Source organism: Medicago sativa, chromosome 4 (genome assembly GCF_051527215.1).
Source record: "Medicago sativa cultivar Bolivia chromosome 4, Bolivia_mono, whole genome shotgun sequence".
Taxonomy (NCBI): domain Eukaryota; kingdom Viridiplantae; phylum Streptophyta; class Magnoliopsida; order Fabales; family Fabaceae; genus Medicago; species Medicago sativa.
In genome coordinates, this window is record NC_140752.1 from 18,419,782 (window position 1) to 18,437,176 (window position 17,395).

Here is a 17,395-nt window from a genome sequence, read left to right on the forward strand (position 1 = left end):
TTCAATTACCTCAAGTCAATTCACATTCCATGTAGAAACTGAGCTGACTTGATTAACGATGCTCAAATCATATTTACTATTAACACCTCATATCTATCTCAACCATTAATCATAAATTATTGTGTAGCACTAACATTTGTGAGAGATTAGACTGCACATTTGTTTCATGTGCGAGAATCTTTTTCAATTAATTACTTAAAGTGAAAGAATGATATTCTAAATAAGAAGCATAGAGAATTCTCAGGATCAATTGACAAAATTCCCTTCCTTCCTTCTTCAACAAACCAACTAGGACACTTAAACTCTTCCTTCCTTATCTTCCTATTAAACAGCTAAAGAAATTCTTCTAAAGCATACATAATATCTATCATAAACACTATAAAAAATTATATTTGATATCAGAATTATGTAAGAAATCTAAAGAACAACAACATAATAACATGCCACATTAATAATCCATTGACTGCTAGTGTGTCTAATATGAGAAATTCAATTACACAATGACCTACCTGGTAATAATATTTTAAGTTAGTTAGCAAAATTAATTTCAGTAAATTATACTAAGCTTTTCTATGTTAAGTTTATTCATTAAAAGATATTATTCATTCAGGATTGACAGACAAGAAATCTATAAGATAGTTGAACCTAGTTTATAGTCACAGATCGAACCTCGATTATCCTCACAAATAACTAAATTCTATTTATTTTTTTTAAGGAAACTAAATTATATGTGAAACATATAATCTATAATACACACACTAAATTGCAAACCAGAACAAATTCAGGAAGTCATCCCCAAATGGTAAACCAGAACCTCGATTATCCACACAAATTGGCTAGATTGTCTGCAACTTTATTTGCATCTCAAGAGACATAGTGAATATGGCATTTCTCCATCCCTTTAATCAAAATCTCAATTCTCTTACTAATACAACACTCTTCAAGTGGACGGTATTAAGGCAGTCCGATTCAATGATCAAAATGAGAAATGTTTTTCTCCTTAGGACTCCTCAAACCATGAAACTTTTGTTTTAGCTTTTAGTTTTGGTACTAAATTAAGTGCTATCGTTAATTGACAATGAATGGAAAATGAATAAATTCAAAACTAATCATTACTAAGATATAGTACTCCGTACAAGGCTTTGTAATAATGTACTAAAAAGAATTACATATATTCTATAAAAGCTCTATCTCAACCATTAACCATAAATTATTGTGTAGCACTAATATCTGTGAGAGATTTAGAGTGTACAATTTCTTCATGTGAGATTTTCTGCAAGTGACTGCAAATATATTGCTAAATGACTGAGAAATGTGCATCACCAGAGTTCCCTGAGCAATGTGCATTTGTGCAGCAGGTTTGAAAGAATCATAGAAAAAGTAAACATGCTAGCGAGGAGGTAGAGGTCACTTTCTTGAATACACTATTCAAAGATTATCTTACTCGGATAGAAAATTTCAATGACTGAAATCAATATAAGTAACAAAGAAGTTATTGATCCCAGCTTAAGAAAGTAAATTCTCATGAGCAATGCTGATAAATATGTTGATCCAATGAACACTATAGATGACTATTTAAAATTCACTGCGATACCTCGACATCTAAACCAATTCTAGGCAATAACCTGTAAAACACTTTCCTCCCTAGATTTTATGGAGTTCTCCTTAAGAACATCTTATTGTTACGTTGCAAGACGTCTATAGGTAAATATATTTCTCGTATGAAAGTTTTTCGGTAGGGCATAACCTGAAAGTAAATATATTTCTCATATGAAAGTCACTATGGACATCTATAACACCTCTGATATGGCCATGTTTAGTTCTGATATGGTAAAAAATCTTCTTTCGTTTTTTCTTTTTCTCTGCAACCATTCATTGAAAGGTAGCATCCCTTACACATTGGTCTCTGAAGTGAACAGACCAAACCATACCAAAATTGAATGGACAAAGCAAGGTTCTTGTACTTATTGAAACCGTTGTCAAAGATCTGCCTGAGTTTCAAAAGTTATAATAACAAATTACTAGATAACTTTACTTAATTAACTGAAACCAAGGACATGTTAAAAAAAGGAAGTGCTTTCCCATAACAGTTTTGGTAAGAATCACTGTAATATCTTTACGAAATCAGTAAAATAGATTCACTCTTCAGAACCAGCTATAGACCTTAAAGGAATGCAATAAAAAAAAAAGTTTTCAATGATTCAATTTTAACAATAATAGAAATGCCAAAATAAAAAAGGCACAGATGAATTGTACCTAAAGCTTAGGTGATATACCAACAGTAGTACATTAAGGCAAGGTAAAACTAATGATAAAAATAAAATAAAAACTAGCAATTTTTGGATTAAATTTAAACTGCATATTAGGCCATCAGGTTGTAAAGGTAGGATCCCGTCCCGCAATCAATCCACTCAGCTAGAAAACCATCATTCCGGTCCTGATCAGTCAGCTCAGTTTGAAAGTTATCGTTCTGGTCCTGATCGATCGATTGAGTTTGAAAGCCATCACTATGAACCTTGTCAATGCACTCGTCTTGAAAGCTATCACTCCACTTTGATTTTTTCTTCCCACGTTTTGTTTCATCAGCCGATCTCTTCAAATGAATCCTATATTTCTGCAAACGACATTGCAATCACAATTTTAACAATAGTACTCTATAAGTTTCAATTTAAAATCACTCAAAATACATGTAGTATATTATTAATAATTTAATTAGACTCCTTCCGAAAACAAACCTGTAAATGACTAGCAACATGTCCTACACCCAAACCTGGAACATCCATAATTTTGAGAATCATTTTGGGTCTTGCTTCTGAAAAATAAGTGAGATAAAAATGGACATAAGTTGAGTTGTTAAATAATACAAACAAAGCAAAGAAATGAATTAGGAAAGAACCATACTATCAAGGCCTAGTTGATTGACAGCCCATAGAAATCGTTGATGCAGTTCTGGCGACCAAGACAAACGGGCCTTCTTTGCATGTGTATCTTTTGAGGGGTTATCATCTTCTCTACCCGGTTTTCTATTTTCTTCAACCACCAAGCTTCCAACAATTTCATATTCTTTATTTTCAGTCGAACCGTTTCTGACAACATGTTGCCACATGCTCTTGATGTCTTCTTCAACCAAAGGCTTAGTCCAATATGTACAAGCCCCACATTGAATAGACTTCATAATAGAACTTTTTGCGAAATCAACAGCCATCACTACAAAAAAGAAATAATAATAATGTCAGTTCACACTAATTAAGTACATATATATGAATGAATCATGTAAAGTTGAATAAATTCTTACTAATGACAGGAATGTTGAGTTTTAGGGTAACATTTTGGACAAAGTCATAAGCATCCATGTTTGGCATATGAGCATCAATCAACATTAAATCGAAACAGTCCATTCTTTCCAACAAATTCAAGGCATCAGAAGCTGTGTTACATTTGGTAACTGAAATAAAGAAACATATAAAAATATGCATAAGAATGAAGAAACAAACAAACATAAAAATACATAAAAGTAAGAACATAGATAGAAAATTCAGAATTGAATAAAGTGAAATTAACAAAGTGACTAACCATGATAATGGAATCGATTACACATCTCCTCAATAGAGTTGAGGAAAGTGATGTCATGATCAATGGCAATAACCTTGAGACCAGCAGGGAATGATGGGTTGTCAACGAAAACAGCCATTACGATTTTTAGTCAGAAGACTGGAAACACAAACGAAAAACAGTTCTTGAGAGTGAGTTGTTGATCGAAGAAGAAACCAACAAACCTAAGAGTAATTGTTCAACAAGAAAGTGAGAAACACATAAATATATGTTTATAGTATGTAGGGTTAGGGTTTTTAGGGTTTTGACTGCAATTCTTGAACAGCGAGTGAATGTGATCTCTCTAGAAAGTGACAGTGAGTGAGAGAATACATATATTTATAGGGTTTTGTTGAATGCAACGGTCATAAAAGAAACCGACCTTGTGGGAAGTTTCCTAGTACGCGCTAGATAGCGGGAGACATTAATTGTCTCATTGCTTCCTTAATTTTCTACAGCTGTACTATGTTTAGAAATTCTTAACATTATTGGGTGTCAAATTTTTATTTACAATTCCTTTTATTTTATTTTATATACATAAATTTTTGATAATTTAATTCCATTATTATTTTTTAGTTATTAATAATTTAATTAGCAAGTTCAACCAATAATTTTATTAAACAATACGAATTTTATCCACTAGTTTATTTGTTAAAGTAATGATACTTGTACATCCGTTTTATGACAAATTTTTAAAAAAACCATCTTTATCTATCTTTTTATTTGTCAAATACAATAGAGAAAAAAAAGAAGTGAGAGAGTAAGAACACAATATGAGTATGAGTGAGAGTTGTAAAAAAAAAAAATTACAAAATAGTTACACAAATATCATTTATCTATTTGCTATAGGTTATCGACTAGTTTATCTATTATCTGCTATATATAAGTTCATTTACTATATATTATTCACTACTTTTATCAACAAAGCTTAGTTGATCAGTTGACTAGCACAAAACATATAAAATAAAAATCATATAACTTTCCTCGACACTTGATTAGTTGAAAACTATGAATTCACGAGGAGATCTAGGATCAATCGTGCTTTGATATCATCATAACACCTCAATTTTTAATATTGTAGGTGTATTTTGAAAGGTAAATATTTTTCATAAATAAGTGAAATAAAGATTTTCTTTTGCGGAAAATACCACCTAATATTTTTTTTCTTTTAAGAGATTTTCCAAATTAAAATAGAGTTAGGTGTGCAACTTTTTCTTTGAATAGGTAATGAGTTTAAAACTAAGATAAGGATTAAAACAAAATGCCAAATCATAAATTGGTCACATTGTTTTCCAAGACATAAAGTACGGTTAATAATATATGAAGTCAATCTGTTTTCTTGGAGCCAATCTGAATTCCGATCCTTGTGAATTGATTAGGGTGAGTCTCTAGGACTAGCTCAAATTTGAAATCAATGTTGATCAATTTTTTTGTCTATAGATGAAGTGACAAACACCACTTAAAACTTATACACACAATTGCGAGATCATAATTTGAACAAAGTGAAGCCTAATAGTTTCAACTCAGCCGGAATGAGGACCCGTGCCCAAAAGAGTACATCTACAGTTGCCTTGGCTGATACAGAGTAGTTGGTTCATTTGCAAAAAATAACTAGAAACATCAATACTTTTGTTCAAATTTTCATAGAGATGGTAGTCTTATAGTAGTTGTTTGGCCAAGTATGGTCATAATTTGTTTTTGTACAATGGTGGTCTTTGACACCTCATTCCTTAGGGCTTTTTCTTTCTTAGGATGGTTCCTGTTTTTCTTTCATAGGTTCTACACTATGTGACTTTGTATTGGTTCAGGCCTCTCCTGTCTTTTTATTTCATAGCTTTGATAAAAAAAAAATTGCGAGATCATAAGTTTGAACTAATTTTTAATCAACATGAGTTTTGCGAGATAGTGAATTATGTGTTTTGTTCAAGATATCTAGGTTCCCGATATATACTAGGAGGGTCCAATGTTCTACATTTTAAACGAAATATAAGCAAATTTTAATTTATATACTATGATCTAAATTATAATCAATTTTTAACTAATTTTATCTTATTCATTGATATCATTCGCAAAATATGGCTTTCAAAATGTAGAGTGTGTAAAGTGCTTAATTTGAGAGGGAAGATCAATGATTGTCTCCTGAAAGATTACTTGATTGAAAGTTCTCTACTCTTTAATCTTGCAGAAGTCGGTTTGAAACCGACATCGACCGAACATATGAGAGGGAAGAACAACTTCACTACCCTCATAATTCGTTGACGATCATGGAAATTCGAGAAAAAATGTAAAGCGCAGCATGAATTATAGATCATAAATTATGATCTATAACAAGTTTCATGAAATTGAAGTTTTCACAAAAAATTTAATAAGTTTAGAGAACAAAATTCTTTTGACAGATAATACTCACACCCCAAAAAATCCAAGTTACACTCCATAATGACTAATATACCCTTTAAACTATGTAAACTAAGTTTACGTAGTTAATGTAAACTAAGTTTACGTGTGTGTATGTACACACGCACTCTACATAAGTTGTACATACGTAAACTTAATTTACACTAACTGAAGGTGAGAAAAAACACAAGAAGGGGGGTTGAATTGTGTTTTGAAAAATTCTTCGTTTCTCCTAAAAACTGAACACACTGATCAGAAGCTAAGTGAGACAGCTTCTGAAGTGATAATCAGAATCTAAATGCAGCGGAATAAAACAGAGAGAGAGAAGAAGAACGACACAAAGCAATTATACTGGTTCCTTCCACAATCCGGAAGTAGTCCAGTCCCCCTTGCACTTCCAAGGAGATTTCACTATGAGTAATATCTGATTACAAATGCTCAAGCACACAAGCAAGAGACTTCCAATGCTCAAGCACACAAGCAAGAGACTTCCTGCTCAAGCACAACTGCAAGAGACTTCCTAACTAAACAAAATTACACAGAAAATTGTTTAAGGTTGAACACTTGATATACAATCAGAGGTGCTCACAATACAAATCAGATACAGACTCAATGAACTTAAGAATTTCTAAGATATGACTTTGCGACACAGAAATTCTAAGTGAATGCAGAACAATTTCAGCAGAGATTTGGCACTTGTAAAAATGTTATGAGTCTTTCGTTCAGCGTTCATGCATTACCAAATCTCTAGGTCTTCACTCCTTTATATAGAGGTGTGAAAGAGACGTTGTGAAATTGCCAGCACACCAAAGAGTCGTTGTTGAAGCTTGATCTTTCACCAATGATCTTTTGCCTGATTTGGTTGTTGTCCTATGAAGAACCAATTTGAAATCCATTCCTTATCCAAAGGAACATATATGCAGGCGAGACCGTATTCTGGAGCTGTTTTCTTGTCTTGTAGCGTGGACACAAAACAGAGTGGTGGAGAACGTGGTTGTACAATTCGTACAAAGTACAATGTCAACGCTTTCGTCCAAATTGCAAGCACAAGCCTTCAAACACCTTTGAAATGACCGTTGCAAAATTCCACTAATCCTTTGTTTGTGTTTTCGAATCCAATAGACAGCTTTTGCATTGATAATTCTTCAATTCTTGAATCTTTTGCAAATCCAGTTGAGATTCAGCTTCTGGTGAAATAGCTTCTGATGAGGCAGCTTCTGATGATGCAGCTTCTGATGATATGACTTCTGCAGCTTCTGATGATGCAGCTTCTGAGGATATGACTTCTGGACTTCTTGCCTTCAGGAGCACTATTCTTACTTCAGAAGCGACTTAACTTCAGGAGCACTATCCTTACTTCAGAAGCGACTTAACTTCAGGAGCGCTTTTTCTCTTCAGTGACAAGTTGCCTTCAGGAGCGTCCAAGCTTCAAATTTTTGTTGTTTCCTTTGCTCTTTATTTGCTCATTCAGAACCAATGATGATGTAACTTTATAATTATGATCCTGTACACTTGAACAAATATTAGCTAGTCCAATTTACAATTTTTAATACCTTGTTATCATCAAAACTCTTTAAGGTTCATTGTTAAACACATTTTGTTCCAACAATCTCCCCCTTTTTGATGATGACAAACAAAAGTATTTAAAATTGATCAATTGTTGTTAATCTAATTAACAAGTTGACTTTGGGGTTCTGAGGTTTGTAAGCTCAGAGTCTGAGGTTTGTAAGCTCAAACTCCCCCTGAGTCTGATAGTCTTTAAGGTGAGGTTTGTAAGCTCCCCCTAAGTTCTATCCAGGTTAATTAAATTCATTTTTCGCACAATAACAATTATCAGAGCTTTAAAAACTTGAATCATTGAAAGAATTAACTTATAGATAAGAAGAATGGTTCAATTAATTTTACTTGAATTTTGATACTTCTTCGTTCGTTCATAGCTTATACCAATAAGGTAAAAAAAATGATAGAAGTTTTTCAAAAATTTCAAATGCCATTAATGGGGCTCAGAGCCTTTAAATACTCGTCACATATACTCCCCCTTTTGTCATTATCAAAAAAATAATAATAATAAAAAAAAACATAAAAGACAAAAAGATTTGAGAAAAACTCAAACAGGAGAGAGTATACAAGAAATTAATTTATTCAATCAGATCAAAATATATGAGCATGAATATCCAATTATCAGAAGCAGCTAAGCAGTCAGAAGCAGTAAGCATTCAGAAGCATAAAAATAAAACAAGATGGTTTCAGAAGCAAGGACTAAGAATTTTAAAACAAACAACAAACAAAAATAACACAAAGGTGTGCAACTAAGGGTTGGTTTGTTGTTGTTTCTTCATCTCCTCCATTTCTTCAATTTTCTTTTGCAACAGTTCTTCAAGCTGTTGTTGCCTCTGGAGAAGAGCCTGTTCCCTTTCTCTAGCTTCTTGCTGCTGCTGTGCCATCTGTTTCTTCAGAAGCTTACACAACATTGCTTCTCTGGTCAAGTAATCCGTTTCTAAGAAGAAAGGCTGGTTTGCCAGGAGCAGTGTAGAACTTCGTACTCTGAGACTCTGATTCAAATGCTCCATTAGCCTTCTGACTGAAGCTTGCTTGACTCTGATGCATTTAGCCTTTATATTTTCAATAAGCTCAGCTGCCCGGTTCTGAAGAGATGCCCAGGAGTCTTCATATGCGTTGGTGAGATCAATTGACCTTCTTTGATCCACCAGATTATGCATTTGACTAAGGATTGTCAGAAGCTCAGCATTGATATATCCAGATTCCAGGATGTTTGTGGGTTGTTGTTCAAGAGTTTCAAGATCAGAATCACTGATTTCCAAATCTTGAACAGGGTTAGGAACTGGAATGGTAAAGTGTGTTTGTGTGTTTGAAGATGAAGGCTGGTCAGAAGCAATGTGTGTGGTAGAGGTTGAGGCTTGAACATTGACTTGAGAGATGTCAACATCCATAGGAGTTGGTTCTGGGGAGTGTTCAATTTCAGTTGGTGGTTGTTGTGGTGAAGTTGATGTTTGAGTGTTGAGTTGGGGGTCAATGGTAGCTATTGGTGATTGTGGGGGTGTTGTGGGTTTATGTGGTTCAGGTGTTTGTTGATGGGGGTTTTCTGAAACAACATTTTCAGAAGCAGCTGCTTCTGGAGTTGTTTCAGAGGCTTTTTCTGAGGTAGATTTGTCTATAGGTAACTCACCTGAGTAGTGGAGAGCAAGATTGTCTAAGACAGAAGTGTCTTCTTCTTGCTCAGTTGCTTGTGGTGAAAGGGGTGAAATGGGGGTAGAGGTGACTGGAATCTGGATTACCTGAACTGCAGGGCCAGCTTCAGAAGAGATCTTCTGTGGACCAGCAGCTTGAGGAACTACTTCTGAAGTTCCATCTCCTGGAGCATCCTCCATAGTAATCATCATTTCATCTCCCTCGCTGTCTTCAGTAGTCTTACCAGCAATGGCTCTTACTTCAGCCAATTTCTTTTTGAAGAACCTATCACAGTCATCCAAACCCAAAGCCTTGAGCTTTTCATCTCTTTGATGAGTGTATTGTGCTTTTAGATTCTTTTTGTCTGAAATAAGATCAGAAGCACGTTCATCTGCCATCCTTTTCCTTATTGGAGTCATCTCAACCATAGGACTCACAAGTTGAAGGGGAGCCTTCTTCTTCTTTAGCTTAGGATCAGCCTCTTCTTTCTCTATTTCTTGAAGAGCTTCCTGCAGCTGCTCTTCAGTGATTACCAAATCTGCCTTACCTTTTCTTCTTTTCTGAGGAATAGATGCAGCACCAACTTTCTGCATCTTTCCTTTATCCTTGATAGAGACAGGTTTAGCTACAGACTTAGCAACTTTTTGCTTTTCAGATTTAGCAATAGCAGCTTCTGACTCAGTACTAGTTCTGGCCCTCTTCCCTTTAGGTGCATCAGAAACAGCAGCTTCTGACACAGCAACTGCCTTGGCCTTCTTGCCTTTCCCTTTAGCAAGAGCAGCTTCCTCCTGAGAACTTGCATCATCCTCCAAGACGTACTCAGCTACTAATCTAGCTAAGTGTTCAGGATTACTTTCATTAACTAAGGAAGGAAAGTCCCTGATAATCTCAGATTCTTCTGTGGTCATCTCCAACCACTTCTCATCTTTAGGAGCTGTCTTGAAAAAGTGCATTGAATGCAAAGTCTTGCTACTGATAGTCTTTTCTGCAGTAGAAACTTCGAAGCATTTATCAGAAGCATCCCTTGTTCTTCTCAATAAATCCAGCACTCTCCCTTGATAAAAGATCTCAGAGAGCAATCTTCCATAGGGCACTTGTTTTCTTCCTTTGACTGTGCCTTCATTAATAGCCCAGCAGAGATGATCCAATACATATCTTGGAAAGTTTATCTTTTCCAGATTGGTCATGAAATAGATTGCTAGCTTCTGTTGGTTGTTGGGTTGATCAGACCCACCTGCTCTTTGAAAGAAGCAATCGTTACTGAATTTCACCAACATTCTGTTGTGAATCTCCATTTCAGAAGGCTTAGCATCTTTGTTACCACCCAGAAGAGTGTTGTAGTAGTTTTGCAGCAGGACATCATCCTTTTTAACTATTTCTTGAAATCTTCCTTCTGCATCCATTCTACAAGCTTTAGCAATTATCTCCTCTGTGATGATTACGGGAATACCCATCACTTCAGACCTTATCTCAAGGCTACTGAAGGAAGTGGGATTCAACTCAATCTCCTTCTTTCCTTTCTTCGACCCAGCTGGTTTATCTGCTGTCTTCACAGGCTTTCCATTGACGATTTCAGCCCTTAACCAGAAATCTTTGACCAAGTTCACATAAGTTGGCCCATTTAGCATGTTGAAGTATCCAGACAGTTTCTGAGTTTCTACATAGCCTTCCATGTCCACTTCGTACTTCTTGAGTGAAGTGAAGTCCACTGGTGATTCTACTTGGACGAATAAGGATTTCCATGGAATATCCATAGTCTTCTCTTTGTAGATGGACCCAGATTCTGGTACGCTTTGCATGTTTGATGTAGATTCTGAAACTTTTGAGCTTGATGATGCCATTTGATGATTGACGAAGATTTGAAGAAGATGAAGATTTTAGGGTTCTAAGGTTGAGAGAATGCGCTTACTTCGCAAGAGGTTTGAGAGCAAAAGTGTTTGTTGTGAGTGAGTAGTGTGTGAATTGTCAAAGTGTTAAAAGTAAAACGATTGCAATTCAAAAGAGACAAACAAACATAACATTAATGACAAAATTGGGGGCGCGTGAAAAGTACTTTCAAAGCTTTTAAATCATCATTGCCCTTTTAGTTATACACCAACACATACAGGCCACGTAAGAAGTTCACAGAGTAACTACCAAGTTAGTGGGCCAGAAGTTACTTTTTAAAAGGTAACTTCCAACGTTTCCACTAATTCAACTATTCAGAAGCAACAAATCCAGCTTCTGGACTTCAAATGCTGACGTCATCATCAGAAGCGAGTTTTCCTCAGAACCTCAATAAAGAGCTTCTGATGGACTACCGCTTCTGAACTGACTTCAGAACCTAAAACCCTATTCAGGAGCAAGCAAGCATTTAATCAGATACAAAGTGCATGTTCAAATTTTTCTTTATAAAATCAAATCTTTCAACAGTTAAAGGCTTAGTAAATATATCAGCCCATTGATTTTCAGTATCAATGAATTGTATATCTAAAATTCCTTTTTGAACATAATCTCTGATAAAATGGTGTTTGATTTCAATGTGCTTAGCTCTTGAATGCAAAATTGGATTTTTAGACAAACAAATAGCAGCAGTATTATCACAATAAATGGGAATACTGTTAGCAGTTATCTGATAATCTTCCAACTGATGTTTCATCCAGAGTAGTTGTGTACAACAACTTGCAGCTGAAATGTATTCTGCTTCTGCTGTAGACATAGCAATAGTTGTTTGTCTTTTGCTTGCCCAGGATATAAGATTATCACCCAGAAATTGACAATTGCCACTGGTTGACTTTCTTTCAATCCTATCACCAGCATAATCAGCATCACAGAATCCAATTAGCTTATAATCTAAGGATTTCCTATAAAGGAGTCCAAGATTAGTTGTTCCTTTCAAATACCTGAAGATTCTCTTGACAGCAGTCATATGAGATTCTCTAGGATCTGATTGGAATCTTGCACACAAGCATACACTGAATAAAATATCTGGCCTAGATGCAGTGAGGTATAACAAAGAACCAATCATACCTCTATACAGCTTCTGATCTACTTTAGCTCCTTCATCTTCTTTGCTTAAGTTGCACGTAGGGTGCATTGGAGTGTTCATCACTTTACAATCTTCAAGTTTGAACTTCTTCAGAAGCTCCTTTGTGTACTTTGATTGATGAACATAGACTCCATCTTTGCATTGATTGATTTGAATGCCAAGGAAGAACTTCAGCTCTCCCATTATGCTCATTTCAAATTCATCCTGCATTAACTCAGAAAATTCCTTGCAAAGAGATGCATTAGTAGAACCAAATATTATATCATCAACATATATTTGCACAACAAGAATATCTTTCCCAAGGGTCCTCCTGAAGAGTGTAGTATCAACCTGTCCTCTTTTAAAATCATTCTTGATTAAGAAATTACTTAGTCTATCATACCAAGCTCTGGGAGCTTGTTTCAAGCCATATAGTGATTTCTTCAGTTTAAAAACATGGTCAGGATATTTAATATCCTCAAATCCAGGAGGTTGCTTGACATACACTTCTTCTTCTATGACACCATTTAGAAATGCACTCTTGACATCCATTTGATATAATATTATGCCATGATTAACTGCATAGGAAAGAAGTAACCTGATTGCTTCCAATCTTGCAACTGGAGCAAACGTTTCAGTGTAATCAATGCCTTCTTGTTGACTATACCCTTGTGCAACAAGCCTGGCTTTGTTTCTTGTTACTTCACCTTGCTCATTCAGCTTGTTTCTGAATACCCATTTTGTTCCAATAATGTTCTTGTGCTGAGGTTTGGGTACCAGATCCCACACATCATTTCTTTGAAATTGATTCAACTCTTCTTGCATAGCTAGGATCCATCCATCATCTGAAAGTGCTTCATCAACTGTTGTAGGTTCAATCATTGAGATTAGTCCAATCATTGACTCTTCTTGTCTGAAATGTGATCTTGTTCTTCTTGGACTATCTTTGTTTCCAATGATTAGCTCCTCAGGATGTGAAGACTTGTGTTTGAATGTGTTTCTGGGAGGATCTTCTTGATGTGAGCCATCTTGTGCTTCATCAGAAGCAGTTTCATCTTGCGCTTCTGATGTGGGTTCAGCTTCTGGACTATCTTCAGACTCAGCTATCTGATCAGGTTCTGGAGTAGCTTCAGGAACCTGTATCTCTGCAAAACTTTCACCTTGCTTTGAAGTTTTATCTTCAAGCTCCTTGTCATCAAATTTAACGTGCATAGATTCTTCAACACAAAGTGTTTCTGAATTATACACTCTGTATGCCTTTGACCTTTCAGAGTAACCTAAACAGATTCCTCTTTGGGCCTTGGCATCAAATTTCTTTAGGTAGAGCTTGTTGTTCAGAATGTAACATGTACATCCAAATTGATGAAAGTAAGAGATATTGGGTTTTCTTCCTTTAAAGAGTTCATATGCTGTTTTCTCCAAAATAGGTCTAATATAGATCCTGTTTTGAACATAGCATGCTGTATTCACTGCTTCTGCCCAAAAATGTTTTGGTAAATTGTTTTCATGAATCATGGTTCTGGCCATTTCTTGTAAAGTTCTATTCTTTCTCTCTACAACCCCATTTTGTTGTGGTGTTCTAGGAGAACAGAATTCATGGAAAATTCCATGTTTTTCACAAAAAGCTTCAAATGGCTCATTTTCAAATTCTCCACCATGATCACTTCTGATTTTCAAAATTTTTGATTCTTTTTCATATTGAATTTGAGTGCAGAAGCTACTGAATACATCACACGCAACATCTTTACTCTTTATGAATTTCACCCAAGTCCATCTGCTGTAATCATCAACAATGACTAATCCATATCTACTTCCATATAAGGATGCAGTACTTACTGGTCCAAATAAATCAATATGGAGTAATTCTAAAGGTCTTGAGGTTGAAACAATGTCTTTGGTTTTAAAAGATGATTTCACAATTTTCCCTCTCTGACATGCACCACAGAGTGCATCTGAATGATAGTCAATGTCTGGTAGCCCTTTCACAAGTTGTAACTTACTAAGCTTAGAGATTAACCTCCAGTTAGCATGTCCCAACCTTCTGTGCCACATCCATTTCTTATCATTCACTGATAGTAGGCACATCACCTTCTGATCAGCCAGTTCAGAAAAATTGATTTTATAGACATTGTCAACTCTCTTTCCTTTGAACACAATGGATTTGTCTTCCTTGTTGATTACTGTACAGTTGGGTTTTTCAAAAAGCACATCATAACCATTATCACAAAATTGACTAATGCTCAAAAGGTTATGTTCAAGACCATCTACCAACCATACATTATTAATTGAGGTAGAGGAATTACCAATAGTTCCTGTACCTATGATCTTGCCTGACTGGTTGCCTCCAAATTTCACATTTCCTCCCTCTTTCATTGTTAGGCTGAGGAACACGGACTTGTGTCCTGTCATGTGTCTTGAGCAACCACTGTCTAGGTACCATGATCTTTGCTTTGGCACTGCTCTTAGACATACCTGCATCATTGACATTTTTAGATTTAGGTACCCATTGTTCTATGGGTCCTGGAAGGTTAGTACTTAAGGCTTTACTCTTCACTTCTTGTACCTTGTGCTGTGAGTTGGGTTGCTTCTGATTAACCATCACCTTAGGTTTTGGTACTTCAGAAGCAGTAACTGTCTTCTTCTGAAACTTAGACTTCAGAACCCCAGATTTTGGTTTCACCAGACTCTGAGGAATAGGTTCTGATCTTTTCAGGATCCTGACCTTTGAAGTCTTGGAATCAGATTTGATCATAGCCTTTGACTTAGAGTTCTTTGGCTTTGAAGTAATCTTAGCCTTAGGACTAGAAGCTTCAGGTTCTGATTGAACAACAGTTTCCAACTCAGCCCCTTCTGGTACAAAGAATGTTTTCAGACCTTCCTTGATGCATTCACAACAAGATTTTAGATTGGTTTTCTCAAGTTTCACCTCTGGAAAACCAATTCCTCTGCCATTGTTCTTGTAAATGCTATAAATCATAGAAGCCACTCTGCTTCTGTCAATGCCAGATATAATGAAATCTTCAAGAGCAATTTCATGGTTACTTAAAGGTTTTTCATTACACTTTTCTTGTAGCTTCTGACATAAGAACCTGAGCTGATCTTCATATGTTTTACACATGAAGTCAAAACCCCTAAGTCCTTGTTCAGAAGCTTTCAGATCCAATAGAGTTGATTTTTGCTGTTGTACCAAATCAGCATATTTTTCTTTTAAATCCTTCAGCTCATTGGTTCTTACTTCAAAATGTGTAAGAAGTTCTTTAAGAGACTCAACAAGTTCATCTCTGGGAATTTTGGAATATACCTCGTTTTCATCTTCTGAGTCTGTATCTGATCCAGCTTCTGAAGTTGCTGTTGCTACCAACCCAACAGCTACCTTTGCATCTTCATCAGCTTCCTCTTTATCAGATCCAGATTCACTACCCAAATCATCCCAGGTTGCCATTAAACTCTGCTTAATCTGCTTCTTGAGTTTGCTTGGTTTGAATGTAGACCTCTTTGACTTATCCTTTGACTTTTCTGTTTGAAGATCAGGGCATTCAGCAATGAAGTGTCCAGGCTTCTTACAGTTGAAGCATCCCTTCTGATCTTCTTTCTTTGAGCTTCTGGAGTTACCCCTTCAGGAGAGAAACTTTCTGTTCTTCTTGGCCAGATATTGAAGTCTGTTTGAGAGCATGGCCATTTCAGCAGCATCTGGTTCAGAATCTGAACTTGACTGTTCTTCCTCTTCAGATTCAACTACTTTGAGAGCTTTTGATGACTTGCCTTTGGATGGAAGAGCTATTGATTTACTCTTCTTAGTAGTCTCATGTTCATTAAGACTTAACTCATGAACTTTGAGAGAACTAACAAGATCTTCGACACTTAAAGTGTTTAAATCTTTAGCTTCCTCAATGGCAGTCACTTTTGGTCTCCATCTTGCAGGTAAGCTTCTGAGTATCTTGCTTACATGATCAGAAGCAACATAGCTCTTCTTTAGAATCTGTAGCCCAGAAACTAAGGTTTGAAACCTTGAGTACATCTCCTCAATAGTTTCATCATCCTTCATCTTGAATAACTCATACTGATGTACAAGCAGAAGAGCCTTTGCTTCTTTGACCTTCTTGCTCCCTTCATAATTTGAACAGAGAGAAGCAAACATAGCTTTAGCAGTGGATTTGTCACTCATTTTCATGTACTCTGCTTGGGGTATGACAGTGACAAGAGCTCCTCTGATAATATGATGCTTCTTGTAGAGTTTCCTCAGTTCTGGAGTATGTTTCTTTCTATCCACAGCAGCTCCTTCTTCATCAAGGACTAAATCACCAACACCATCTTCCAGAATATCCCATAATTCTTCATCTAGGCTCATGATGTAACTGTAAAAGTTGGTCTTCCACCAAGAGAACTCTTCAGCATCTCCATTGAACTTTGGAACTTTTCCAACGCTGGTTTTCTTACTATCACTATAATCATGTGAGACATTCTTATAGCTAGTATCACTATGACCAGTAGAAGGAGGAGTAGACATGTTTTTCTCAGATCTTTGACTGTTGCACGGTTAAGTGTTACACAACAGACCAAGGCTCTAGATACCAATTGAAGGTGAGAAAAAACACAAGAAGGGGGGTTGAATTGTGTTTTGAAAAATTCTTCGTTTCTCCTAAAAACTGAACACACTGATCAGAAGCTAAGTGAGACAGCTTCTGAAGTGATAATCAGAATCTAAATGCAGCGGAATAAAACAGAGAGAGAGAAGAAGAACGACACAAAGCAATTATACTGGTTCCTTCCACAATCCAGAAGTAGTCCAGTCCCCCTTGCACTTCCAAGGAGATTTCACTATGAGTAATATCTGATTACAAATGCTCAAGCACACAAGCAAGAGACTTCCAATGCTCAAGCACACAAGCAAGAGACTTCCTGCTCAAGCACAACTGCAAGAGACTTCCTAACTAAACAAAATTACACAGAAAATTGTTTAAGGTTGAACACTTGATATACAATCAGAGGTGCTCACAATACAAATCAGATACAGACTCAATGAACTTAAGAATTTCTAAGATATGACTTTGAGACACAGAAATTCTAAGTGAATGCAGAACAATTTCAGCAGAGATTTGGCACTTGTAAAAATGTTATGAGTCTTTCGTTCAGCGTTCATGCATTACCAAATCTCTAGGTCTTCACTCCTTTATATAGAGGTGTGAAAGAGACGTTGTGAAATTGCCAGCACAC

General features: G+C 35.9%; 1 protein-coding gene across 1 annotated transcript; it reads right to left on the reverse strand.

The window, feature by feature from the left end:
* Positions 1 to 2,209: 2,209 nt before the first annotated feature.
* Positions 2,210 to 3,195, reverse strand: LOC146926912 (two-component response regulator ORR21-like). Its single transcript, XM_085708113.1, has 3 exons — positions 2,902 to 3,195; positions 2,736 to 2,812; positions 2,210 to 2,614 (listed from the first exon to the last, which is right to left on the reverse strand). The coding sequence occupies exons 1-3, from the start codon at positions 3,173 to 3,175 to the stop codon at positions 2,363 to 2,365; spliced, it is 603 nt and encodes a 200-aa protein (XP_085564239.1). The 5' UTR covers positions 3,176 to 3,195; the 3' UTR covers positions 2,210 to 2,362.
* Positions 3,196 to 17,395: the final 14,200 nt, after the last annotated feature.